This window comes from Pholcus phalangioides, unplaced genomic scaffold, assembly GCF_987345545.1.
Source record: "Pholcus phalangioides strain wild (caught in Gottingen) unplaced genomic scaffold, Ppha-v1.0 ptg000018l_1, whole genome shotgun sequence".
In the NCBI taxonomy this organism is placed as follows: Eukaryota; Metazoa; Arthropoda; class Arachnida; order Araneae; family Pholcidae; genus Pholcus; species Pholcus phalangioides.
In genome coordinates, this window is record NW_028301611.1 from 5,148,756 (window position 1) to 5,175,769 (window position 27,014).

The 27,014-nt window shown below is 37.4% G+C and overlaps 1 protein-coding gene across 5 annotated transcripts in view; it reads left to right on the forward strand.

Moving 5' to 3' along the window:
• Positions 1-20,561, forward strand: part of LOC149071604 (semaphorin-1A-like) — a 293,307-nt gene extending 272,746 nt beyond the window's left edge. For 3 of the 5 annotated variants that reach the window (XM_089247954.1, XM_089247953.1, XM_089247955.1), the window contains 5 exons: positions 994-1,216; positions 1,401-1,475; positions 3,862-3,926; positions 4,089-4,214; positions 15,832-20,561. In XM_089247954.1, coding sequence (XP_089104080.1) covers positions 994-1,216; positions 1,401-1,475; positions 3,862-3,926; positions 4,089-4,214; positions 15,832-16,190 — 848 coding nt within the window. In that variant the 3' untranslated portion in view covers positions 16,191-20,561. The remainder of the gene's footprint in view (positions 1-993; positions 1,217-1,400; positions 1,476-3,861; positions 3,927-4,088; positions 4,215-15,831) is intronic. The other 2 variants (XM_089247957.1, XM_089247958.1) reach the window with 1 other exon arrangement.
• Positions 20,562-27,014: the final 6,453 nt, after the last annotated feature.

Genomic DNA, 27,014 nt, shown 5'->3' on the forward strand with positions numbered 1-27,014 from the left:
TCATTTCTAATACAAATGTAGTCGATTGCGATTAATGATTCTCTCAAATCAAATTATTTTTAAAGTTATTTGGGAGGGGGGTGTATGTGGACCATTTGCTTGGTTTGAGGATTCAACGAGTAGAGTAGTGATTAAAAACATCTAAATGGTTGAAAAAATAATTTTGTATTTACTAACTTCAGGGTCTTGGGCAGTAACATTCATCATTCAAAATTATGGTGGTACATTTTGTGTATAGGTGACACAACAGTTTGCATAACAAAGCAGTTGGGTACATAGGCCTATTCTACGTTTTGTGACTCTGATGTGGCCCAGTAGCATTCAATTGTTTTCTGTATTTTTAGGGCATGCACAGAGACATAAACAATATTTACAATGCTGAACAAAGAGCTAGAATTGGAAGCGCTTCATTTGTCAAAAACGATTACACTGACATTGAGCACTAAAACTTAAACAAATCCGTTTTGAAAAGGGATGAGCAAAATGCAGTAAATCTATCTGGTCCACCTTGCCTTATTTATATCAGACCTTGTAATTTACACATTTTGCACTGTTCTCTTGGGAGTGGTCTCAAAAGAGCATCATATTCTTAAAAAGCATGTCTTCATAATTTGCTGTGTCGAAGAGAGTTGACAGACTGGACTGTGGAAGACTCCAAAAATAAAAAAGAATAATATATATTGTGAGGGGTGGGGGGATCTGTGGTCGCTGGTATATACCTTATTTTGGCCAAAAATTGCTTTTGTTACCAAGTCATTTCTGTCATTTTGCTTTGACGCGAGTCATTCTTACAGTATACTGAAGTAGCATGCTATGAAAAAAATATATATATTTTTTAGGGATTTTTATTATGCTATGATTATGTTGTGTAAGGGGGGTACCCCCCCCCCCCCAATCCTACTTTTTCTAATTTTTTGAGTGGGAGCCCTGAGTATGAAATGCAAAATGTTCTGCAGTGTTCTTTCTATTGATTTGTTATTTTGTATAAAACAGATAGCGGGAAAGTATTGAAAGCCATAAATGCTGGCAGTGATTCCCAGCATGGCAAAGTTATTCCAGTGGTGATCGAAGACTTCCAAGTGTTCCAGCCTCCATCACCTATCACAAACCTCATGGTGCACCACACACCATATGAAGCCAAGCTTGTTGTGGTGTCCCGTGATGAAATTAAAACTGTTCCTCTTTACAGCTGTGATCAGCACGCAAGGACATGCAGGTGAGTAAAGCTTCACGTTTCCCCCGTGCTGCATAAAATGACAATACTGCAAGGGAGAAATATATAGTGTGTAAATAAAATGATAAAATATCAATATTCATCATATTTTCAGAACATGTTCGACATTTAGTCATTGTATATCTTAATCTGTTTTTTAAAATGCATTTGTTTTCTGCCATTGCAGCGAATGTGTGGCTTTGCAAGATCCATATTGTGCGTGGGATAAAGGCAAAGGAGCTTGCACAAGCTCTCGTACTAGGTAATTTTTTCTAGTTCTTGAAATGTTTTATGTCATTTCAGTAGTTTGACTTCATGAATGAAGGGCCAGACTTGCACATGCCCTTTATATTATTTACAGTCATGCTCCCTCACGAGGGATGTGACAGGGCATAACCTTGAGGTCCTGTGACAGATCAAGGCCATGAGAGCAACAGGCCCACAATTGTACAAATATTCAATCATTGCACTTCACTCCTGAATCAGACACAACACTAGATACACACTCAGACTGTTAGGTACACACACTCACACTTCTGGCACAGCTCACTTGGTGATAAATTGTCAATGGCAATAGACAGGAGTTGTTTGAAAAGAAAGAAAGAAGATCCAGGCCATGAGCACGAGTCAGTATGTGTGTCTGTTAATGAGGTTAAGACGCACATTTTTCACATGGCGCATCTATAAATTGATAGAATTTCAAGCTGTAGCTTTATTAAGTGCTTAAAATCATAATTTAGCACATTATCAACGTATAAAAATCAAGTTTTAAAGCTCCCCTATTTTACAGCTTGGTGCAGTTGCTCTTTTGGGCATGTCCAAGTCCATCCCAGAAGAAAATAAAAGCCTTGTACATGTATACATTTTTTTAATTCTTTACATCATAATTTATTAGAATATTTTAAGGAGGCTTGCTCAAAGAGAGACATTGAAGTCACGGGCACCAATTATTTTCTCAATTGTAGTCTGCTATGTTGCACACACACACATGCGATTGTATGTCGAATGTTTAGTGTTTTATTTTTCTAACTTTACACATTGGAGACCAATGTTTTAAGGTAAAGCTTGCTCTTCACACTGACTGTGTGTGAACATGAAAACACAAGTTAATTTCTGACTAGTAAACAAACTTAAAACTAATTACCATGTCATCACTATTGTAGTCACCATTGTTATCCGAAAATGTGGTTTTGACGAGAATTTCACTCTTCTCCAAAACTTCAATGGGTATTTTCTTTAATCAGTGAGAATATAAAAAAAACTCTATTGGTAAAAAATTACCCAACACTTGAAGTATTTTCAGTCCTCAGTGAAATTCGGAGGAGTAAAATTGAATTTTCATGAGTGGATCACTCATCCAGATGCATATTGGCAAATACTGGTGGTCACGTTGGAATTACTGTATCTACGCATAGACTAGTCCACAACACCAGCTCTTAGAGGCAGTGCGAAAATTACTGTATATCGAACAGGGGAGAGTGTTAGAGCTTTAATTCTTTAATTTTGCTAATAAAGTGGGGAGGTCCAAAATGCCTAAATTTCCGCTTAGGTAATTTTGGATCGGCCCCCATGTCTACCACCTTCATGCGGCAACTGAGCGATGATGCATGAGGGGTCATTAAAGTATTAGGTCTGCATCGATGGGGGTTTCCCGATTTGCTGACTTTTGATGACGAGGTGGGGTTTGGATAATGCTTTCGTCATCAACTACCCTTTATGAAAATATGAAATATTCTTAATGGCATCTTACTCTGTGAGCCAAAAACGAGAAAAACCTTTCAATAGTTTGTGGGCACTTGAAGTAACATTCTCCCCCCCCCCCCCCCACTATTGGTAAGTGCCCTACAGAGCCACTTTAGGGATCCCTAAATGTTTCGTGGATCCAAGTGATCTGGAAATGTGTCCGGGCCGCTTAAGTTCTCTGGAACTTTGCCACGCATCACTCAAGTGATCTGTAATTGTATGCAGCGAATCACTTAAATAATCTGAGAATGTGCAGCGGGTAACTTGAGTGATGTAGAACCGCACTGGGGGGGCCACTTAAGTGCTCTAAAACTATACCACATGTCACTCAAGGGATCTCTAAATGTGTCACGGATCACTTAAATGCCCTAGAATTGTGCCACAAGTTACTTAAGCGATCTGTAAATGTGTCACTTAGTTCATTTTTACAAAATTAGGTTTTAGGGGGGACAGGTCACATCAGATGAGCCCCCAGGGCCATCTTTGGTCTGCGGGCCAAACACCTTTATGTGATTTATCATATATAGCTTAGAGTTTGGGTTGCAATGAATTTATTAAAGATAAATTTTTTGAGTACAACCAGTAGGAAAAGTCCCAAATGTTTCCATATACTGACTGAGCTATGATTTCCTTTAATTTTATAAATCTGTTTAGAAAGAAAATAGTTCTTATGTTCAAGATGAAGCTATAAAGGTAATCTTAGATGGACGTGACGTAGAGGCAAATTTATGGTTCGCCACTCCCCGTCTGTTCTAGTCTAATTTTCTTGACCCTCCGTTCCCCAAATTTCCTACCTTTTAATGTACATCATCACAGTCAAGCGCATACACACAGCAAATGTGTTTATTGGTATGGTGTTGCATTAGTTGCAACCTGTTAATTTTTTAATTTCATATATCTTCCAGATTGTGGAAAAGGGACATGTTCGTTCAAAATGTTGAAGATGGGTATGACTCCAGATGTAAAGAAGGTAAGTCCATTTCAGCTGTTCATCTATTTTGCTTTGTCTAAGCTAGAAGAATTTAATGCTCTATCCAACCATTTTATTATCGATGGGTTACTATTATATCATGCAGTGATTTATTGCAGCAAAGTTTGAACATAACATGTGTTTTGCTTTCTATTTGCATAGGACAATCTTCTCCAGGAGGTACGACCCCTCAACGTTCTCCTCACCATTCTGCGAGTCGTCATGACACTGCAGGAAACCTTTCCCCATCCTCTTCCTCCACAACTGAAACTGAAGACATCGAGGAAGGTAAACTCCACACCCGAATTCCAAAAAAAGAAAATGTGGCAATTATGTAATCGTTTTTGATAAATGGACTTACTCGACCAGAGCGAGCATGCATAGCTATACAGCCATACATAGAATATCTTTTTTGTTATCTCTATTCATTTCAGAGTTCTCTTAAACTTACTTATACACCTTTCTATGCAATCTTTTCCCTTTTTTTTTGATTTGTTCAGTTGTTTTGGTCGAGTAGTCTGTTTCAACTTGTAGCTGCATCCTGCCCCCATCTGCATTTGTTTGTAGCATAAATGATTTGTTTTACTTGCCATTTCCATGATGTCACTTGAATATACTTTTATTTGCATTTTATGTATGTGTTTCCTGATTTGCTCACCAAACAATTGTTTTACACCTTCATTTTTTCTTTTTCTTTAATGTTTAGTTTTTACCCTCACTGTCAGTTTTGATTCAGAAGTTCTGATTTGCCAAAATCTGCAAAATTTTACTTGCCCAGTGTCCTTGCCTATTGTCCCTTCAACCACATTTTCTTTTTGTGGCCCTCTTCAAGTCTGTGGAGCTTTTCCTCCACATTCAGCTTCAAGTTCTTTCCTATTAATGAGCTAAAGCCATATCAACCCTTAGCCGTATGGGGGAACAATAGTCTTACTGATAAATCATAGTCGGCTATTTAAATATTTTGTGGGTGCAACATGTTTTATTACAAGTAAAAGAATGGGTGAAGAATTATAATCTGGTTCTATTTTCTCTGGCAGTTGTGCTCGATGGCTGGAAACTAGCTTTTCTACATTATGATTGGTTTTAGGGATAACTGAAAATCAGCTTTACGTCCATTTTATTTTTTCACATCTCTCTGTGACCCTCCTTGATCTTCTGCTACAGCTTCCTTTTGAATGGATTTGTACCTGTGGCTCCCTCATTATAGTCAGAAGCCACTTATTTAACATAATGAAGAATGAAGTTTGGAATAAAATTTTGATTTTTTTGTGTTTCAGTGGAAACTAATGTTTTAGTTATTTTACTAAGCCTCACCCCCTTTCGCCTTCGTCTCCCCGTACATGTGTGAGTAAAACATATTGAATGAATGATTAATGTGGCAGTGTGTGCCCATAAAAAATTGTTACTTATTTAAAATTGTGGTGAATTGGCCATGTATGTGCCCTTGTGCATTTGTGGATATTGGCTTTACACGGCGGCACAGAAAAAATTTACTACATTTTATGCAGAAGCATGTTGTTTTATCATTCTGTGCAGGCACCAAGATGCTGAGTAATAATGATTCTGGGCAGGTAAAAAAATATTAGAGGGCAAGTTCTTTGTCATGCATAGTGTAGTAATATCCAGACTTAGGTTACCTCATGTATGCTAAAAAATGTTGTTTTCTAATTGGGTGCACTTTGAGCAAATTTTTGAGGCTTTTGGCATTGTGGTGTTATAATGGTAATATTTACTCATGAGAGAGAGTTACATCGAAACAATCAATACATAAAAAGAATAAACATATATTTTCTCACATTTTCCACCCATAGGCGGAGATAGACTTGGAGGTCTTGGGGGGGGGGGCATTATTTCTAGGGGCACGATGATAATGTCAATTCATATATGCATATATACATTAGATCAGTCAACTTCACCTTTGATGCTGCCCCCCCCCCCAGTATCTCCACCCATATTTCCACCTGAGGAGGAGGAGGAGGGACAGTCAGTTATAAAAAATCATGTGACTTGCGTCAGTAATTTTTCTGAAGTTAACAGCCTAAGTTGCTATAGTTGATTGGAACATTTGGCCAATTTGTATATGATCGTATACAATCCTTTTGTCTCTTTCTATGAATATATCACATCCCATTCATTGGCATAAAATTATTTTAAAATATTTGGGAGGAGGCTTGAGTTCTGTATTTAATATCTAGTCAATATTACTGAGGGCTCAATTCAAATTTACGCCTTTACTCCCATTTTTTTGGCCAGCACACTTTTATATTCCCTTCCCCCACCTACTTATTTCCTTATAGTTTATTTCTGTGTAATTTTCTACACTCCTCAGTGGCTGCTTCCTTTCTTATGGCCCTTTGTTTTTCTTCAGGTGGTGGATTTTTTTACCCCCGATTAAATGCAATTTCAAATGTTGAAACCTCTTTTTATTTAATGTTACTGTATCTTACTGCAGCAGTTTTATTTTTGATAGATTTTTCTTCTGGATATCAATGTTCACTGACTTGTTATGATCTTTCTATGTGTGTGTGTGGGTTTTTGCCTTTCATTTTTCAGATTTAGTTTAGGTATTTAGTGGGCCTACCTTGCTTATCAAACATATCTTATCAAATCACAAACGAACATTAATAAAGACACACAGAAAAATACAAAATTCTTTATGCATTTCGAAAATCTATGTGTGCCTCTCCTCAGCTAAGCAACTGGGTATTAATATTTGGCAACCAACCAATTTGGTATCCCTGGTTATAGTGGTTATACTTATCCTCTGAAGGCTGCACCCATAGTATGTAGAAATGCATTAGGAATTTCATATTTTTCCATGTATTTGCCTTTACTGTGTTTCTTTTGTGATTATATCAGGCAAAGGATTGTATTTACTCTTCCATATCATCAAATAATTGCAGAAGTATGTGCTCGATGTAAAAATTAAACATAAAAATTAGCATAACAAAGAAATTATTGATAGCACAATCACTTTCATTTTTTATAATAGTCTTTTTTACTAGCTTGTGAGTTCCTTTCTCATAGGAAGTGTATGGTTTGTCCTTTGAAGAAGGTCCTGGTTACTTTTGCTCTGATTGCATGAAATTCATGTCCCCTTATGGACAGGATTGACAGAGCTCTAGCCCTGAGGCCCTCGGGATGATTCTTATTGTTTTTTTTATTTCTTTTTTTTACACTTTAAATTTAATATTGAGGAGTTTGTCCACATTCCCAGTTTAAAATCTTTGCTGCAGTATGAAATTTATAATGTTCTGCTGAGGCAGACATTCATTTCATCTGTAAATTGGCTTCATCTGTTATGTATACGGGTGCCATGCAAGTTATGTTTTGAAAAAAGTTCCTTTCCTCTGCTTCGGTTAATAAAAAAAAGTGTGTATCTCAGATAGTGAGCATTGTAATGTTTGCACCATACTATTGAATATTACAAAAAAGCTTTTTTGCAATGGTCTAATATATATATATAAAGGTATGTTACGACTAGGTACTTTTAGTAGTAATTTTCTTATAATTGTAGAACACAGAAGACACCCCTTTAGTCCTACACATGGATTACCTTTCTCAAATACAGAGTGTCTATAATTAAATTTGAATGTTCTGAGCTGTCTACAGCCTTAACTACTTATCAGAAACCTGGGAAGTTTTGAGAACATCTTATTGAAGGGATAGGAAAGAAAACGTGAGCACACAAAAAAAAAAAAAAATATTAACTCAAACATTCATAGCCAAAGAGTTTTTTTTTCTGTGGAAATTGTTTGCAGGTATCTCTTGCTTTATGCTAGCTTATCCCTGATTTTTAAAATCAATGTAAGAAATGGCGACCCACAAAATTTTGCCTGGAGTTCAATTTATATGGCAATTTTCAGAATTAAAATTGAAGTTTCAACATGATTAATTCTGTTGTACTACCTACAAATGGGGTTAAAATGCATAAATCTCAAACTCATCAGAGCTCACCAATGAATATCTTTTGATAACACATTGACATTGCAATCAGAATTTTAAGAAAATTATCAGAATCCTTGTCAGGGGATTTTGAGGATATTCTGGACACTCTGGCTTACTTCAGTAGTGTTGTTGCAAACAAAGAATACTACATTTCACCTGAATCTGGACTATTTCATTAAAAAGTTATCAGCTGTCATTCTGAGCTCTTCAGGAAGTAAAGAGTCAAACTCACAGGAGAAACAGCCCATCGATTAAGAACAGTCAGCAGTAAAAATCATGAAATGCACCCGCATGGCATAAATTTGTGAGATTTATCAATATGGTAAATAATCCATTTACAAAAATTTACTTCACTGCTGGAATTAAAATTTGTTTTCTTTATTATTTTGTAAAGGAACTACTCCCCACCAATTCCTATCTTGACATGAATGTCGCTCTCCACTTGTTAACACAAGATATACAGAAGACTGGATGTTGTGAAGATATTTATTATTTGAGATGTTAATTTTTTAAGGAAGGAAAAAACTCCCTGCTCTACCGGCAGTCGAACCCGGGTCCCTCGATTGCCGGACGAGTGTTCTGACCACTAAGCTACAGAGGAGATAGAGATTTTCCTTCGCTAGAGCGTATATATGCCGAACGGAACCGTGCAATGGACGGTGAAACCGATCAGCTAATCGCTCATAAACGACGAGCCACCAGAGGGCTATATATATGACATGAATGTCGCTCTCCACTTGTTAACACAAGATATACAGAAGACTGGATGTTGTGAAGATATTTATTATTTGAGATGTTAATTAACATCTCAAATAATAAATATCTTCACAACATCCAGTCTTCTGTATATCTTGAATTCCTATCTTATTTTACGTTAATTCAACTCGCTTTATGCAATTTTGTCGCACTTGATAATTTGGCGGAACCAGTCGTGTAAAGCGAGGGATGCCTGTGCATGCTAATTTTCTTGCAAACATGTCACCAAACTGTTCAACCTTCATGGCAAGTGAATCTAAACATCTTCGGTGCAGAACCATTTCCAATCTCATTTGTTCACAAAGGGTATGACGTTGAAGTTACAAGAACAGACTGTGTTGATGAAACTCTTTTACCAACAGTGTGATTCCACACCAACAGTTATGCAGAGTTTTTTCATCTTTTGCAGCGATATAGTCCTCAATACCATTTTACTTGGCAGTCCCGTAGCCAGAAATTTCGTTTGTGGGGGGGGGGGATCTACTTGGCAATGAATACATATTGTGTTTCACAAAATAACTGTTTCATATGCGTTTTTGTACCAAACTAATAATAAATGCAAGTTATCAACATTAAATTTGTAAACGAAGGAAATTTTTTTTTGTGTTGTCACTCTAAACATTTCCACTTCTCCCTGAAGCCCATCCAACAAACAAAGGGAAAAATTCTCCCTTAAAATCTAGTGTCAAAGTAACTTCTTTTGGAGATTGGCATGGTGGTACGTCTTTTTCAACATTCTTTGGTGATTCATCATTGTACATTGAAGAGGCTTTAAATATGCTCCCTGGTTTTTTTTTATTGAGGCATTCGCAAAGTTTCATAATTTTCTTATCTGATTGGGTAGTTAAGGCTGTAGACAGATCATAGTATGCTAACTTTATTGATATGTGACTACCAAAGCCTAATTGAAGCCAGAGCTATTGCAGTTAAACTTCGATTAACCGTCACTGTCCGGACCAAGGCTGTGATGGATAACAGAAATCTCTCAATACTGTAACATGATTTCACTGCGTGCTTGGGAGGAAAATGAAAATAAAATCCTTTAAAAGTGAATAATACATACATATTGTATTTAATTTTACAAAATTATCAATATAAACTTCAATATATGGGCAACCCAGACAGTGGCGATATTGAAAATAGCGTCCTTTATGTTGTATCTCTTCCAAAATTCTTTGACAGTCATGACATCATCAGATGAAAGTAAGCCTTCAATGAATACTTTTCTGCAACATTGCTTCATATTTTCAATTATGCCCTGATCTATAGGCTGGATAAGTGAAGTTGTATTCACTGGGAGAAAGAAGCATGTTATTTTGCAATCATTACTTTTGAGTTTGCAAGAAAGGTGCATTAGGGCATTGTCCATTAACAGCAGTTCTTCCTGCAGCAACTGCTTTTCAGCCGTAGGAGCTCTTAACTTGAGGTGCAAAAGCGTTGGGGAACAATTCTGAAAAAATTGTTTGGTCCATCCAATTATTATTTTTTTTTTGGCATAGTAGTTCACAGGCAATGTGTTCATATTTAAATTTTCTAAAGCACAGGGTTTTTTGACTTTACCAATTACAAACGGATAATCTATGATGCCGGGACATCTGCACAGACCATAGCAGTGGTCCAATCTTTTTAGACCTTAAAACCTGGGGCTGTTTTTTCCATACTTTTTATTTATTTTTTTTAGATGATGACGGTTAATCAAAGTGTTACTGTACTTTACTCCAAACATTTTTCAAGTTCAAACATTCTGATAAGTTGTCATCAAAATTTCTCTTTAAACTTGTGTAAAGTAATAACCCCCAAGGGTGTGGGTTTTTCTTTTTTCTTTAATGCATGGACTGTCAGCCATTTTGAAAATTGACTAATAATTATAAGTTAATGGTATATAACATATATTGTGTATAACTTGGTGGCCCACAATTGAAGACGCCTGTTTTTTTAGTACTCTTAATGAAATAAACTTTTTTCCATAGTTTTCATATTGCATGAAGCATCAATTTTTTCATTTATACATTTTTTGTATATAAAATAACTGCTGCAGTGAGTAAAAAAAAAATGTAACATTTTTGATTTTGCACGCATCTGTTCCTATGCACCCTCATTTTTTTTTTTAATATTGACGTTCAAATTTTTCTGGGCAGGAAGCAGCAGCCACTGTTCAGGGTGTGGAGATTACAGTCCTTTTTTGATGTTTTGTTTTGTGTGTATTGCACTCATTACCTTTTAGTCTCCTTTATTTGTCTCTCTCTATTTCTCTTTTTTTCCCCTTTGATTTTCTTTCGAGTGCATAAAATTTTGAAATGCATAAAAATTGTATAGCCGAATCCCCTTTCACATTGTTCTTTTACTATAATGTCATGTTTGTTATACTTGTGAATGTGAGTCAATCAATGGTTTATGAATTGATTCACCATCATCACAAGAACAAGTTTTTTTTAGCCCTCTATCATCCCATAAATAATGTGTGTCTTTTTTATTTTGGATAGTTGTAGAAAGGATTTTTATATGACAGAAGAAAAAAAGAGATCCCAAACATATGACATTTGTAGAAATAATAATAGCAATGTATATGAGCCCAAAATGTGAAGGAAATACAACAGTTTTGGACCTGTATAAAGTTTCTTCTTCAATAGCTAATAAAAAGGCACAAAACAAAAATGGCAAAAACCCTATATTAAACAAGTAACCCCTGCTGTATGGGGGGTCTTTGTCATTTTTCCTTTTCATGTTCATTAGCTACTATACAGTTCGGATACGTATCTAACCATTGGTTTTATTCATATTTTGGGTTTATTTACATTGCTATTATTATTTTTTACTATCTCGCACCCAGATGATAATTTATTTTCCATATGACATTAAAAATCGCCGCTGCAGTGGTCGAGTGGTCACAGTGATGGACTTGCATCACAGGGACCCAGATTCGAGCCCCACCGTCACCACAGTGGTGTTTGGCTGAAGTTGGTTTTTTGTGGTTCCCAACTTCGAGGCGCAAATGAAATCCAATCTCCCCATTAATAAGTTTTATCACAGGCCTACAAACAGTACAAATATTCAGTCATTACACTTCACTTCTGAACTATAGATTGCAGCACGAAAAATCATACACAACACTAGATGCGCACTCAGACTGTTAGGTATACACACTTACACTTCTGGCACTCACTAGGTAGTAAATTGCCTGTGGCGATAGACTTGAGTTGTGCTTGTATTGAAAGAAAGACATTAAAAATCATGTTGCTGTTTTCCTTAAACTGGGATATTAGGCTGGTTGTTAAATTTATAGTATGCAAAAATAAAAATAATACGAATCTCCGCGTGCCCCCTGGGCTGGAAATTTTTCATCCCTTCCCATGTAGAAGCCATGAGTGGTATAAAGAACATTCACTTCGTGCTGCAGGGATGGACCAATTGCTCGTAGGGCTACTAGAGTGGCTTTACAACCGCTTTTCCACACATCTGCAGCACCCTGCTATCCAATTTAAATTGTAGCCAATTTCTTGTTTGTTGAGCTACTAGAGTGGATGGCAATGCTTTAAACCTTTTCCACTCATCGTCAGCACCCTGCTACCCAGCAGGAGGCTACCTTATCGCATACCAACTCCAGTCATATTGCCAAACAGCAATTTACGACTATTGGAGTTTGTTGGGAAATGAAGACACCGTCTATCGGTAGTCGTTTCGGGCTCAATATATAAAGAACTTGTTTTCTACCCCAGTTCGAACTTCTGTGGATTCCTGATGGTAACCTTTACAGTGGAATGTGAGCATCTTATCACTGCACTAATTGCGAAGGCTAGGATTAGGTTCAGTGTTTTGGTTTGATCTGCAGCAAGGTTTATGTCAGCGACGTGTTTGATAAAGGTATGTTACATGTTATGGTTCGAGTTGTATCGGAGGCATTCACACACACACACACACAATGACCGTACCAGCACAAAACTTCAGTGTTGTGTGTGGTCATAGGAACCCTTGTGTCCGTGCATGTCAAAGATTATTTGTGAAATTCGCATTTTGAAATGCCAGCTTTACTCTGAGTTGCTCTCAAAATATTGTTGTCTAGCTTGACAGGTTGCCCATGTTGTGGAATATCAATGGAGCTGGTGTCTCCAGCTTCTGTGTTATTTTTCACTTTGGTTCCCCTCCCCAAATTACCTGTCATCCCCTTCAATGAAATTTTTAGATATGAGCCCGATTCAAACTTATTCTGCACATTTTTCTTATGCATTTGACATGCTGGATTTGGATTGTGTTGGCTCTCTTCCACCCATGATCTCTCTTGTATCAGTTACTGGAGTATTGGTTACAAGTACTCTAATATGGTGGTTCTCAAAATAAGGGCCATATGGAACCCCCTTTGTGGTCGTGGAATAGTCTGAGGGGTCCATAGGAGAAAATTTTTTGAAAAGGGAGTCACGGAGAGCAGTGAAGAGAGATAATTAGAGCTTTTGGGTTAAATATGGTGGGAGTTCTTTCAAAACCAAGTTGAGCGGTCTGCAGAATCAGGGCTACCTTTACCCAGTGACCCATGTGAGCATGGCAGAGGGCCACATTATATTCATGGACGGGGGGGGGGGGGGGAGCACGATGATGAAATCTGGTACCATGATTTTTGAATGTCAGTATATATACAGCGTTCACAGGTAACAGAGTATATAGTATTTTACTGTTTACTGGTGAACCATTGATCCTAGAGCCATAATTCCAATTGGAAAAAGTATCCAAATAATATACAGTACTCTGATTCATGTTGCGGGGAGGGGGGGGGGGATGTAGTTATTAAAATAGAAATGTTAACTTCTTATATACAGACACCATGTAATCAAGAACTCAATTACAAAGTTCTTGCCCTGTCCCTTCTGATGCCAACAAAAACAATTACACATTTCTAAGAGTGCAATATTCACTGAGATATTTGAAAAATGGAGGAAAGTTTGAATGTGTTAAATGTACGTTATATAAAATGGTTTACTCATATTTAACAATGTTTTTTTCACCAATTTTTTTCTTCGTTTTTCAAATTCAAATATCTCGGTGGATATTTGGATAATGCTGACGTCATCAACCACACTTTATGAAAATATTAAATATTTTTAAGGGGCCATTCAAGTATCACGTAAGCAGATTTTCAGTCATTTTTGACCCCACCCCCCAAGCAAAATTTTGTCAGCAGCTTAGAATATTTCATATCTTCAAAAAGGGGTGGTTGATGACGTAAGCAACCTTCAAACCCCCCCCCCCCTCCTTGTCATCAAAAGTCAGCAAATCCGAAACCCCCTCGATGCTGACGTAATACTTGAATGACCCCTAATAGCATCTTACTCGTTACGCAAAAAAACCTTCCGATACTTTGTGGGCACTTGAATTCCCCCTCCCCATGGCCCCCACATCCTGAAGCAGGGCCCCCAATGCTGGGATCTTTTACGGGGCCCCCTTTATGATGAATTTATAGCGTGAAAAAACAAAAAAATGATTAAAATCCTCCCGGGCCCCAGGGCTGGAGCTTTGTCAGCCTACCCCTTGTGGGGGCCATGCCTCTCCCCTATTGATAAGTGCCCTACAGAGCCCCTTTGTGATCTCTAAATGTTTCGCGGATCCAAGTGCTCTAAAACTGCCACGCATCACTCAAGTGATCGTAATTATATGCCGCGAATCACTTAAATAATCTGAGAATGTGCCGCGAGTAACTTGAGTGATGTAGAACCGCACTGGGGGGGGCCACTTAAGTGCTCTAAAACTAACGTCACATGTCACTCAAGGATCTCTAATTGTGTCACGGATCGCTTAAGTGTTCTGGAACTGTGTCCTGGGTCATTTAAGTGATCTGAAATGTGCCATGGGCCGCTTAAATGTTCTAGAATTGTACCACAGGACACTTAAGCGATCTGTAGATGTGCCGCTTAGTTCATTTTTACAAAATTAGGTTTGAGGAGGGCAGGCAGCATCAGATAACCCCCAGGGCCATATTTGGTTTATCATTATATGGCTTAATGGGTGGGTCGTAATGACTTTATTAAAGATTAATTTTGAGTTTGTAGCCTTCAAATAACATTGAAATTAACAAATTGATTATAATAACATATAAAGGTATTTTCTTCGGCAATATCAATTGAAAAAAATAAATTTTTTTGCATTAAACAAAGTAAATTTTTGATTTTGGGAAGGGGGCGGGCGCACACAAAAAAGCCCCCCTCGTGTACGTCTCTGATCCCACCAATATGTGTTAGGTTTCAAAGGGGCAGAGCTGATGACGAAATTTTGCTGATAAGGGGAAGGGGATCAAAAATGGCTAAAAATTTGCTTCCGTAATACTTGAATGACTCCTTAGTTCCAGCTAAGTATGGAGTCCCCAAAATTTCGCTTCGCCTGAAGACCCATGACCGCTATGCATAAACCCCACACACACACACACACACAAGAAAGTAGCTCACTGAACTCTTGCCCAGTGTAGGCACTGATTCAGTGATGTGTCATCCCATATTTTTCACCTATTTTTCCCCTAATTGATTCATACGAGGGATGATCATCCACTTCTGGATCTGTGTCTGGTCCAGGGATCCAAAGTTCAATCTTATTTGTAATATATTTGTTCATTACTAATCTAGTTTCGATTATATTCACTTTGATAAGTATAAAGGGTCTAAATCTTGGATGAGGAGGGGGTTCGATGGGGGCAGCATGAGCTGAAAACGGTGGAGAAACACTGCTCTAAGCCACTGCATTCCAGTGTCTATGACTCATATCCGTCACCAATATGTATTGTTAAAATTTATCAATGGTTATTGGGAAAATTCTCTATTGTCTAGATAAGGCATGTCTAACATTTGAGGGTTTTGAGTGCCACGCTGGTAGAATAAAAACTCTCAAATGGCGATGGGAGGAGAGGAAAAAATAGAGCAACATTTTGAAATACAAATGATAACTGATAAGTCAAATTTGTCATTCCTGGTACAAAAACAAACGACACCATTTCTTCTCCATGTTGGTGGCAAGAAGCATTTTAAAGGTACCTGAAAAGCTGATAAAATATCAGAAACAAATTTTCTGTTTTATATTGATCTGGGTTGCATTCAGGCATCAAAATCAGCTTTTTTCTTGAAGTTTTCCATCGTTCCTTGGACCAGAGAAATGAAACTGATGAAATTTGCAGGCATTGTATTTTGTTTCCTCATTTTATTTACACTTCATGTTTGCATTTTTTTAGGTGGCACTGCTGGTGCGTCCAGAGGTCACCAATACATGTACACTGCTGAGACTCTAGCGATTGCCGTAACGACGAGCATAGTTTCATCTCTAGTCGTTGGCTTCATCAGTGGTTATATCTTCAGCAGACGATGCAGGTCTGAAGAAGTGGAATCTCCGTACGATGATGCCCATTACCTGGAACAACGAGGGGCCTGCGATGCCCCACACCTCAACCACACTGAAGGATTTCTCTCGCCAACGACCAACAAACCTATCAACCTCGTTCTGAATGTTCCGCCAAAAAACGGCAATGGCAAGAGTGCCAACAGTTCCGCTGACAACAGACCTGTTCAGAAAGTCAAGAAGATCTATTTATAGTCCCTCTGCAAAACGGAAAAAAAAAATTGAGAGTGAAAATGAGTGAATGAAGGTTGAAAAAAATATATTATTGCATTATATGATCTCCGTTATAAAAAAAAAAATTGAGGAAATAATGAAATGTCGTCCAGCAGCAGCATTCCAGTTTTTTTCGAAAAGTGTCTGCATTTTTCAAGTGGTCAGTTGTTATTGCAAAAATCTACTTTGCTGAATTTGTGAATGTGAAAAAAAAAATCTTATTTTTTATTGGCTTTCAGCGCCCGGGTGCGAAACAAAAAAAAATTAAAATGCCATCGTTTTCTCGTCGTCGTTGTGTTAACAATACGTGAACAGTGTTTTTATTCATTTCCAATTTCGAAACAAACGGGGGACAAAAAAACATTAGAAATTGAATTGCGCTTCCACAACGCATGCATGATTGTTTGCAAAGAAGAAGGGGGAATCGCTGAACTTTCAAAGAACAAATGCAGTTTTTGAGGATGAAATGTTCCATCTCGAATAACTGCTCTCCAGGGAAGAAGGAAAACATCATTTTGAGCAAAATAATGCGTCAACTGACTACACGAATGAGAAAAGTCATTCAAAGGATAAAAAAAAAAACGTCCGACTTTAAAAAAAAAAAAAGAAAAAAAAAAGACTTGGTATTAGTGCGTAATAGTGGGAATCTCATAGGGCATGTTGATAGATGTTACGCTTAAACATTTAAACATGTTTCTGAAGAATCTAATATAATTCGTCTCTCGAACCGTTGGATACTCAACTGCTCATGATATTGTATTCATATGTATACATAACATACAAAGTAATGTAGATACATAGATTATTTTGATTGTTTTCATTTTATTCAGTATTACATGGTTTTTTTTTTATCATTATATTTGTGTTTGTATTCTGAATCAAAATGCATGACGTTCCTCCCCGTGTCCCAGACCTTTTGTAAACCTCTTTTAATTTCATTGTATATAATTTCGGTTCATTTTTTGCATTTTATTTTACCTTGGCTGGTCCATTCTGATCTTTATTTGTTAAAAAAAAAGACTGTGATTTTTGTACCGTTTTTATTTTGTAACTGATTCCCCCTTTTTAAGTTCATTTTCGTATATATATTCATTCTTTCTATTACTAATGAATGAATGCATGAGTTTTTTCTCAACGATTTCATGCTGTGGCCTTAGGTTAATATAATGTAAAAAATAAAAATATGAAGAAAGATAAAACGTAAAATTGTGTGAATTTAATCTCGTATATATCAGTATTTCTTTGAATATACATATTTGTTTGATTTTCTTTTTTAAAATTGTTGCGTGTGCGCGTTTCTGTGAATAAAAATTTTGAAATTGATCAGTTTTTTTTCCCCCTGCTTTCTGACGTTTCTTTTGATTTGTTTATTTTAGCCTACTTTCAAATGAAAAAAATGAGTTTTTAAATTGGATATAGCTAAATATTTTATGTAAATGTACATTTTTTACTTAGGCATTTGCCTGTTTTCATATAAATTTGTATTTTCAGGGGAAAGGATATCGTTTAAAGCAGTTAACCTCCCCCAATGTTCCTGATCATGTAATTGAAGCTGCCAAGTGACTTCCTGAACATGGGGCCCTTTTTTTTCTTTTAATTATAAGATCGAGTTTACTGACTGTGTCAAACATCTTCAATAATCGTCGCAGGGATAAAAGTCTGTGATCTACCCCTTACGTCGACGTCAGGCCCTGTTTAAATTCCAAATCCATTAGACTTTCAATAGAGATTTGATCATTCGACTTGGTGGGGAGTCGAGTCTTGTCATTCAACTGTCAATAGAGATCCTCTTGCGAAAGTAAATTCTTAATTTCTCAAATGTTATTCAACTGACTGAGTTTTTATTGACTTTTAACCCATTCAAATTTTGATCTATGTCTTCATGAGTGGGATACAGGTTCCGATGGAGCCAATATTTACTCTGTTGTCTCGCGATAGAACTTATCTTGCATTTGGTCAGCTTCAAACATTATAATGAGTGGCATCCTTCACATTGTAATCTGATCATATAGCTTTAGGGGTTTGCATTTTCTGGAATGGGCTCCAGTACATTACCTTGATCAGTCGGGACCTTCAGTGTCAGAAAATTGATTCCCAGCTTCACACAGTCCAATCATTTTTCTGCAGTGTCATGATTTCAGAGCTTCATTCCTCTGTCGAAATATGCTTCAAATGGAAAATGGTTTACATTTTTTTTATTGTGGGATATCTTGGCAGTTTCTCATCCGAATGTATCTTATGTTCTGCTCTTAACTTCTTTTATGCGAATATTTTTGTCATTTATTGTCTTAATATTGTATTATATTTTTAATTAAATGATCGAAGAAAAAAAATTCAGAGCGTATTTCATTCTTCGGGAATACTCGATATTGCTCGTGCGTAAGTTTTTTTGCATGCATGTGTGTGATAACTGTGGTGGTACGTAATAGCAAAAACAATATTTGTGTATAAAGAAGTTTGTCTTTCTGCTATTACAAGATCGTGATGTTTTTGTACTGGATTTCGAACTAAAATAAAAAAAACCAGTTATGTGGGCCCAGTACTTCGGCACTCGTTAATATTTCCATTCACAATATTGTTAAAGAGTTTTTTATCTCAAAGAATTAAAAAAACAAAAAAGCAGCTGTGAAAGTACGTTACTACGTGAAGACGAAATAAGGCGGAGGAAAAATGTTTGTGCCATGTTTTTTCACTTCAAGATTCGAGGTTCTAAATTTATTTTTCTCATTAAATTCCCTTGATTTTGTACATAAAATATATATTTATAGCACTCGTCATTGACATTACATCTCTTTTTATCTTTATCTCTGTATCATAGTCTGATGAATGAAATATTTTGAAGTGGTTTTTCTTTTGTAATATCAAAAAATACATTTTGCTTTGCAGCAGCTGTGTAATATATATATACTAAACAGGCGTCGATGCAACACATTGACATCTATCGTTTTTGGGATTTTCTTTGAATTCTAATCAGAGTTTTTCACAATTCAAGCCCTCCAAGTTGAACTTCAAATTTTTTGTTCTCTAACTACTGTGTTCTTCAACCTTTCTTGCAGCTGCAAATCAATGAAAGCATTTTAAATATTTTGCAACTGATTGACAGAAATGGGAGAGAATTTGCAGAGGGGCAAAATATAAATAATTACTGTAAACAAAAGAAATAATTTGAGGATTGGCAAAAAACAAATAAACGAGGGAAATCATTTTCAGACCTGTTGACGGCTAAGAAAAAATAAAAACCAATTTGGAGACGGTATAATATTCCATAAATCTAAAATTATATAGCAGCTCTGTGAATTGGTCAAAAATATGTCATGGAAATGCACGAAATTCTCACGGATGACCAGTGGTTGTTGAAGAACACTAGTCTATGAGACATCAGCTGTGTCCCATAAATTTTTAGCAGCAATGAACCTATTTAATGGTTATCAATACTGACTCGAACTGCTAATTAAAATATACATAGACTGTGGTGTTCATTTTTCAGTGCTCTTCAACACATCCAGACCATGGGAGCAATACATTGGTATAATAGATGTGGCTGTGAAATCTTGATAACACAGTGAGAGTGATTTGGCATACTTGTCTGATATTTTCAGAAGATTACCACCAAACCATGATTGTGCCACTTCAAAATTGTGCAATCGAGTGGCAATAAATTTCCAAAATGATCTATTATCAGTCTACCAACAAGGTGTAATTACTACTGGTAACTGGCTCGTTATGCCATGTGTCCATCTGGGTGAAAATATCTTCGCCACACAGTTAGCGGTAATTCTTTTTTACGTGTCCAGATATTATCTTTTCTGGGAAATAAACTTAGCAAATTATTGAAACGATAGTTTGTCAATTGTTTGTGCATCGATCCATATATTTATTTCAAAACCATGCTCCAAATCACAAGCTTGAAAACTTCACAGATACCAATAGCGTTTTTTGTTACCAATTACACTGCTAAGAGTAATTAGTATGTATTATCATGCTTTTACTGCTGGATCCGATGAACGAATGGTTTCTCCTTTTTTGAAAGGTTTCGAACCTCATTTCTAGAAGGAGGAAAAAAATAATTTGTACGAGTTTCGACGTACTTTCAAAAAAATGTGTGTAATCTATTACGAACGAAATAATATATTGTTTGTGAGCTCTGAGCATGAACGGAGCTGTACAGCAGTGCTGTGCATAAAATAAAAGCAGCAGTGTGTATAGTCTTGTGTGATTATATATATACATAAGCATTAGATTTAACGTCCTGAATCTCCCGATTGATCGATCGACTCTTTCTCTTTGTTATTGGGGGGGCAATTCCTATTTATGAGGGAAAATAAAAAATAGAATTTGGAAGAAAAGAAACAATGTGTATGTATTCATTTATTGCAATTTGGTTCGTATCTTGCACGTTATTCTGATGTTGTGTCCAATCAGTAATAGACTTCACACAGCATGTACACAATGCACCCATTTCAATATTAACTCCACGACAAAAATATGTTTCAATGTGTCAGTCTTTTGTTCGATTCCTCAATTTAACATCTTTTTTGACCGTAAAATGATTTATGAAATGATGACAAGAAAGTTTGCATGTTTGATCAACATGAAATCCTCATGAAGATTCTGTTTACAGTATTTGCTGAACTTTATCCATCTGATCTTGCGAACACCTTTTCAGACAAACTGCAACAATTTTCATTGTTAGTTTACATTGGTGATCGTGACACAATGCAGCAAATGTGTTTAAATAATGCTAGAGGTGTAGAAGAGGCGTTTCCAAACGTTGAGTACATTGGCAACATCATCAATATCAAACTATTTTAGTGAAAGATCATTCTCTTATTGAAAAGGATAAAATCAATTTGCTCAAATTCTTTTACAAGAAAAATGGTAATCTCTTTAACATTTTTGTGCACTGAAGCCGATATAACTCAAAAATTAGATTTTGAAGACCTTATCAGTGACTTTGCTCACATGAGAGTGAAAAAAAAAAAGATAACTAAGATATTTCATGGAGAATTTTACATTTCTCATTTAAAATAGTGCATATGTATCCCACTTTTTTGTGTTTACAAACATGTACTGTATTTGCTGACGTACCGCACCTCTTCGACCACAGCCGGACGAGGGCACCCCATCAAATCAAAGTCGGGCCCTGCCAGCGGCACCTAGAGATAGAAGGACTTCGCACGCTGCTCATGACGTCAGCAAGTAGTCCAATTTCCCTCAGAATATTCAAGGGAAAAAATTCCCTGCTCGTGCCAGTATCATCGTTGTGAGGAAAAGAAATGATCGGGCTCAGAATTGGCGATTTTTATGCCCCCCCCCCCCCCACATCCAATCACTATGGGGTATTTGTGAGCCAATCAGAAAGATTCTACGCCAAAGTAAGAATAAACGAAATGGGATTTTTAATCCTATAGAATAGAATAAGAAAAAACTTGCTAGGTAGTCTTAATGACGTTTATGGCAAACAGTGCAGAGGCCTTCTATCTCTAGGAGTGCTGGCCCTGTGCACACGTTTTGATTTGGCGCACAAAAAAGAGAAAACTATAGTTGAAGCTCATTGACTGTACTGTATTAATGACAAGTAAAAAATACACAGTGTTTTCCTAGAGTGCCGCATTGGATACTAGATCGTCTGCATATCCACATACTTTAACAATTTCGCACAAAAAAAAGGGGGCATATCAAAGAATCGCGCGGCGCAAAATGCATTTGACCCCACCAGAATCAGTCGGCCAATCAAGCCCGACGTAAATAGCTGGCATGACACGCTGCGCTTTGTATGAAAACAGTCACATACTCCTAAGAGAAAGTTTTTACGCTTCGCGTGAAAAAATAGTACCATTTCGCGTGGGTCATAGGCGTCCGAAGTGTTTGGATGCTTTATGCAGGAACTTTTCATTTTTGATTCATTTCCGAGGGCGCTCAAACCGGTTTCACAAAATTCTGTAGGCACTGCACCCCCGGCTCCAACGCGGGGCAGAAACGTGTAATTTTATCACGCTACGCGTTCGTGTATTTCCAGCGTGGCGTATCATCTGTTCTGTCATCCGCACATCAACGTATTTTTGCACAATAAAAGGGAGATTGAAAGGAAGGAAAGAAAACAAAAGTGGAGATCACACACAGCAAAATGCGCAGCGCACGTTAATCCTCTAAAAAAAAAAAGCAGTCAGCCCGACATAAGCGTGAGGAGTGTTGCTCTCTATAGGAAAACAGTGATCCTGTTTTTTTTTGGCGAGTGGACGGCGTGTGACGCCGGGCGATTCACGTTGCACGCGGCACAGAAAAGCTGTCTCTAGGGAAACCCGGCGTAGTTTTAAGATTACGCATTAATAGTGCCGCTTTTTTGAGCATTTCGTTCTCTATATAAAATTTTACCGCCAATCAATCCACAAATTAATTATAACTTAAGAAAATTATTTAATCGTAATTAATTTAACCTTTTATCGGCTGAATTAGGATTTTAATTGATTTTCCTGAATTTTTCATTTATTTTTCTTTCTGATCTATGAATTTAGATATATCAACCAAAAAATTCATGAAAAAAATTTCTCTCGTATGTTTTCTGGACTTGTCTTCGTCCATAAAGAAACAACAGTAAAATATTAAAAACCCCGGATGCGACCATTTCTAAGCAGTTTTATTCTTTAGGGCCTCCTCACACCGGGATACTAAAGTCTGGCGACTGATAGGAGACTCCGTATGCAGAGAATCGAACACGTATATGGAGCTCTCCACACGAGGATATTTGCGAATTGACTATGAAATATCCCACGCGACGGAGTGACCGGTGACTCGCGTGCTTGTCGAAAGAAACATTTGTAGTGTGACTCCATAGTATTTCTTCATATTTTCGTCGGTCTTGGTTATACGATGGGGTGATCAGGCGTTGGATTAAACTTGTATTTTTAAAAGAAATGCTCCCTGATGCAGCCACCAAATAATCTTCCTCGACTGGAATGCATGCAGAGCCGTCTTAAGAGCATCATGGACCCCCGGGCCAAATGATTTTCCAGAGGCCCTGCCTGGACTATTCTTGAAAAATTCGACTACTTCTCGTTTTTCTGAGGCCCCTCTTCTCTTGAGGCGCCCGGGTGAGCCCATGCGTTAAGACGGCGCTGAATGCATGTAATATAAATATATGTCGCTGTGAGAGAGTATAGTTAAAACTCCATATATAACCTCCTTCCAAGATCATTTAGGCTGTATCTTTTCTCTCGGTACGGCCAACACCTTCTAGAGCAAGCTGCTTTAGAAGGTATTGGTACGGCGTGCTCTGCTCTTATCGAAATAAAGCTTCTTCATTTTATAGAAATATCACTCACTCAAAATAATGGATATTTACTACGCGAATTTGACTTACCTTTCATCACTGACTCATCAGGGCTCACGCATTCCTTAAATTGTGATGCGTCTGATCTAGGTATGTTTTTCTTATTTCCTCATCCCGTAGAATGCGATGAATTTGGAATACGATTCCCGTAATTCCGTGGCCGAAGCCGTGCTGTCTTGACAAATGCGGCCCACCCGGGCTTCATGAAAATGAAATCCGGATCAAATTTTCGAGAGAGAGCATGTGAATTTGTAGGTAGGTTTCTATCCCATCAGTTTGCTTGAGGCCTACGATGCTCTTAAGACGGCTCTGTGCTGCATTGAATAGTCTACAATGAATAATCTTTTCAATGTACGGATGCACCAATGATTTCCTTCTAATTCGCCTTTTATAGCGAAGATAATAGTGTAGGATAAAAAAAACAACTATTTATAATATAATATAAAACCTGTCTAAACGATACTATAGGGACCTAGCAAAATATTTTTATAGACAGATTATCGATCGCTGTAGAGTGTCGACAGTTTGAGCATTTACGCTTTTTCCTGTTGAATAGGAATTCCGCCGGGACCAAAGAAAATATCGTTGTAGGCAGGTTTATCGTTATAGCCAGTATTGTTATACACAGATTTCACTATATAATATTATCATCTTTATCGCCGCTAGAATCGGCAGAAATTCGAGTTTTTTTTTGTATCTCTCCCCCCCCCCCCCCCCCCTGGTTTATGAGGTAAAGGAAGATAAGAAAAAGTGAACCAACCACTGCGTCGTTTTTACTCATTTTCCCGGGCTTTGAGATTTCTTTTCAGTAGCGCCGTGTGAGAACGGACGACTCGACTCTTCCAACACTAGAAAGACGGACGAGGTCTGTGTGTGACATTAGTAGGGCCGCAACTAGATACTTGGTCACCCGGAGCAAGCGCGCAGTTTGACGCCCCCTTGTGAGATTGAAGGAGAGGTTTCAGAATGAAATTCCCCCCCCCCCTCGGGTCCAGCGTCCGGGGCACGAGACCTATCCTCTCCCCCCAGGGCCGTCTTAAGAGCATCACGGGCCCCTGGGCCAAATGATTTTTCTGAGGCCTTACCAGGCAAATTTTCGAAAATCTCAACCAGATCCCATTTTTGTGAGGCCCCCCTTTTCTCTTGAGGCCCCCGGGCCGTGCCCGGGTGGGCCCATGCCTTAAGACGGCACTGTCTCCCCCTAGTTGCGGCCTTAGACCGTGCGCACTTTTTCTGCTCCCATATCTCAAGTAAAGGAATGAATCAAAAGTTTTAAAATTTCTCGACTTTTCGTAAATTATCATGTTCTTAGCGTACACCACACACACACACACACAAAGCTTTTTTTTTTTTATTATATTTCTTAGCAACGAAGATAGAATCGGATATATACCCAGTCACACACAGTGAACCTTTCATATATTTTAGAATACATTCGCCGTATAATACTACCAATATCGTCTCAATTGACTTTGTAAGGTCGAAAATCTTCTGATAGTCTCTTTGTGCATCTAATATGGCATCCATTATTTAATCCCCATTCGTGAGACTTTGTTAAGTATTATTTTTGTCGTTTTGTCCAATAAATTGTTTGTTCTGCAAATTAGAAATATCCACGTGCTTACGATTGCTGTGGAAATGGCAAAAAAAGATAGATTCACCGAAGATAAAACTTTTCAGAAGTTGGCAAAGATTGTGTATGAAAAAGCAGTAGTGGTGATGGTGGAAATTCAGAGGAGAGAAAGAATGAAAACTACCCGATATAAAACTTTTGTGAAGTAGGCAACAATATTGATGATGGATGCATTATGAAATTATATCTCCAAAAATGCTTCAGCTGATGCAGAATGAAATTCTACTAGAAACAGTTAATGCAAACCACATTGAAGCCACCAATGAAAACCTAGAACTACACCAAAACGTCAACTGATTTCCATAAATATCAGAGATCTCAATAATGTCGCGTTTATCGGTAGAGAATAATACACTTTCATCTGCAGGTGAAAGTGTAAGAAATACCGTGGTATCGTGGGACCTTCCTCGTCAATAGGATGTCAATGATGACTCAAATATTTTACGAGAAACCCATTGCTTACAGATACTAATTCCACATCACTGAAATTATATGAATTTTTCTTCAAATCTAAATCAAAGCTTGGTGGAAACCCTTTGGAAAGATCATCGTCAGGTGCTTCATCCAACCACGAAAGAAATATAGCAAGCACATTCGCTGATCATATTCACAACCCAACCTAGAGACGATGTAATACTGAAATCCTATCGGGAATATAGAAAAGACAGACCCTCAGTCTCGAGTTTCCTCCACAATGACCCTCATCAAAAGAGGTCGTTTACACACATATACACAACAGAATCCTCTAAAATTAAATAATGACAAAATATATTAAAATATCAATGGTTTTACTCACTAATTCTTTGCGGTATAAGTCTATTCTGTGGTAAAATATTATACCGCGCTGTTCAAAAATTGCCGGAAAATGATACGGGGGGGGGGGGGGTCACACAGACCCCTGCTCGTCTTTCTAGGTATAGTCCCCCGACCCGTCCTTCTAGTGATAAGTCAACTTAGGTTGTGGCTACTCGAATTCGATTTGAGTATCCCCGTGTTAAGGACCTCCCCAGTTCTAGCTCCTACCACCAGATGGCTTATCATCGTCATGATCAATCTATCTTTTCAATACTAAAAAAAGACGATCCTCCATTGGAGATAGAATCGTCGTAAAACCGACATTTGCGTCAATGACCTTGATGACAGATTCTAGGAAGTCGATGGGAAAAAGAAGAGATCTCTATGGAGGGAAGTCCGGTGTCTTTCCCGTATGTGCAGTGTCTTTTTCAGCTAATTTCCGTTTTCATCAAAGAAAGAAAAGGTATCTGACACTATAGAAATGGTGGCCATGTTTGACACTAGGAAAGTGGTGATTATTGCCTCGCTGTGAATAATCCGGGGCAGATTAACAAAAAGGATAAGCCAAAGATGCGCCGCCGGCCGGTTCCAATGCCTGGAATCGCTGTCATCATCATCATTCTGTTGCTCATGGATGCCCACAAGATGGCGGACAGTTTCTGTAAGTATAATCAATCATCATCAATGTACATGTTACGGTAAATGCGATAAATCGGTTATAATATCTGTAACATGTTAATATATATATTTATATATTATACATAATAACTTTCACCGGAGATTATGCATAATATTCAAGCGTCGTTGGTAAATTTGATAAACAGTTGAAATTTATCGTCTTTGTGATTATGCATAATACCCTAGTGTAATTGGTGAATTTAATAAATATGAAAAAAATTCCAAATAAATACTGTATGAGTGATGAATATAGTCGGACCCCGATATAATGATAACGAATTTTACTATTATACCCCCGATTTCAGAAATTTTTGATTTTCAATTTGGAGAAATATTTTTGCGAATAAATACAAAATTTTCGATTTTTAAA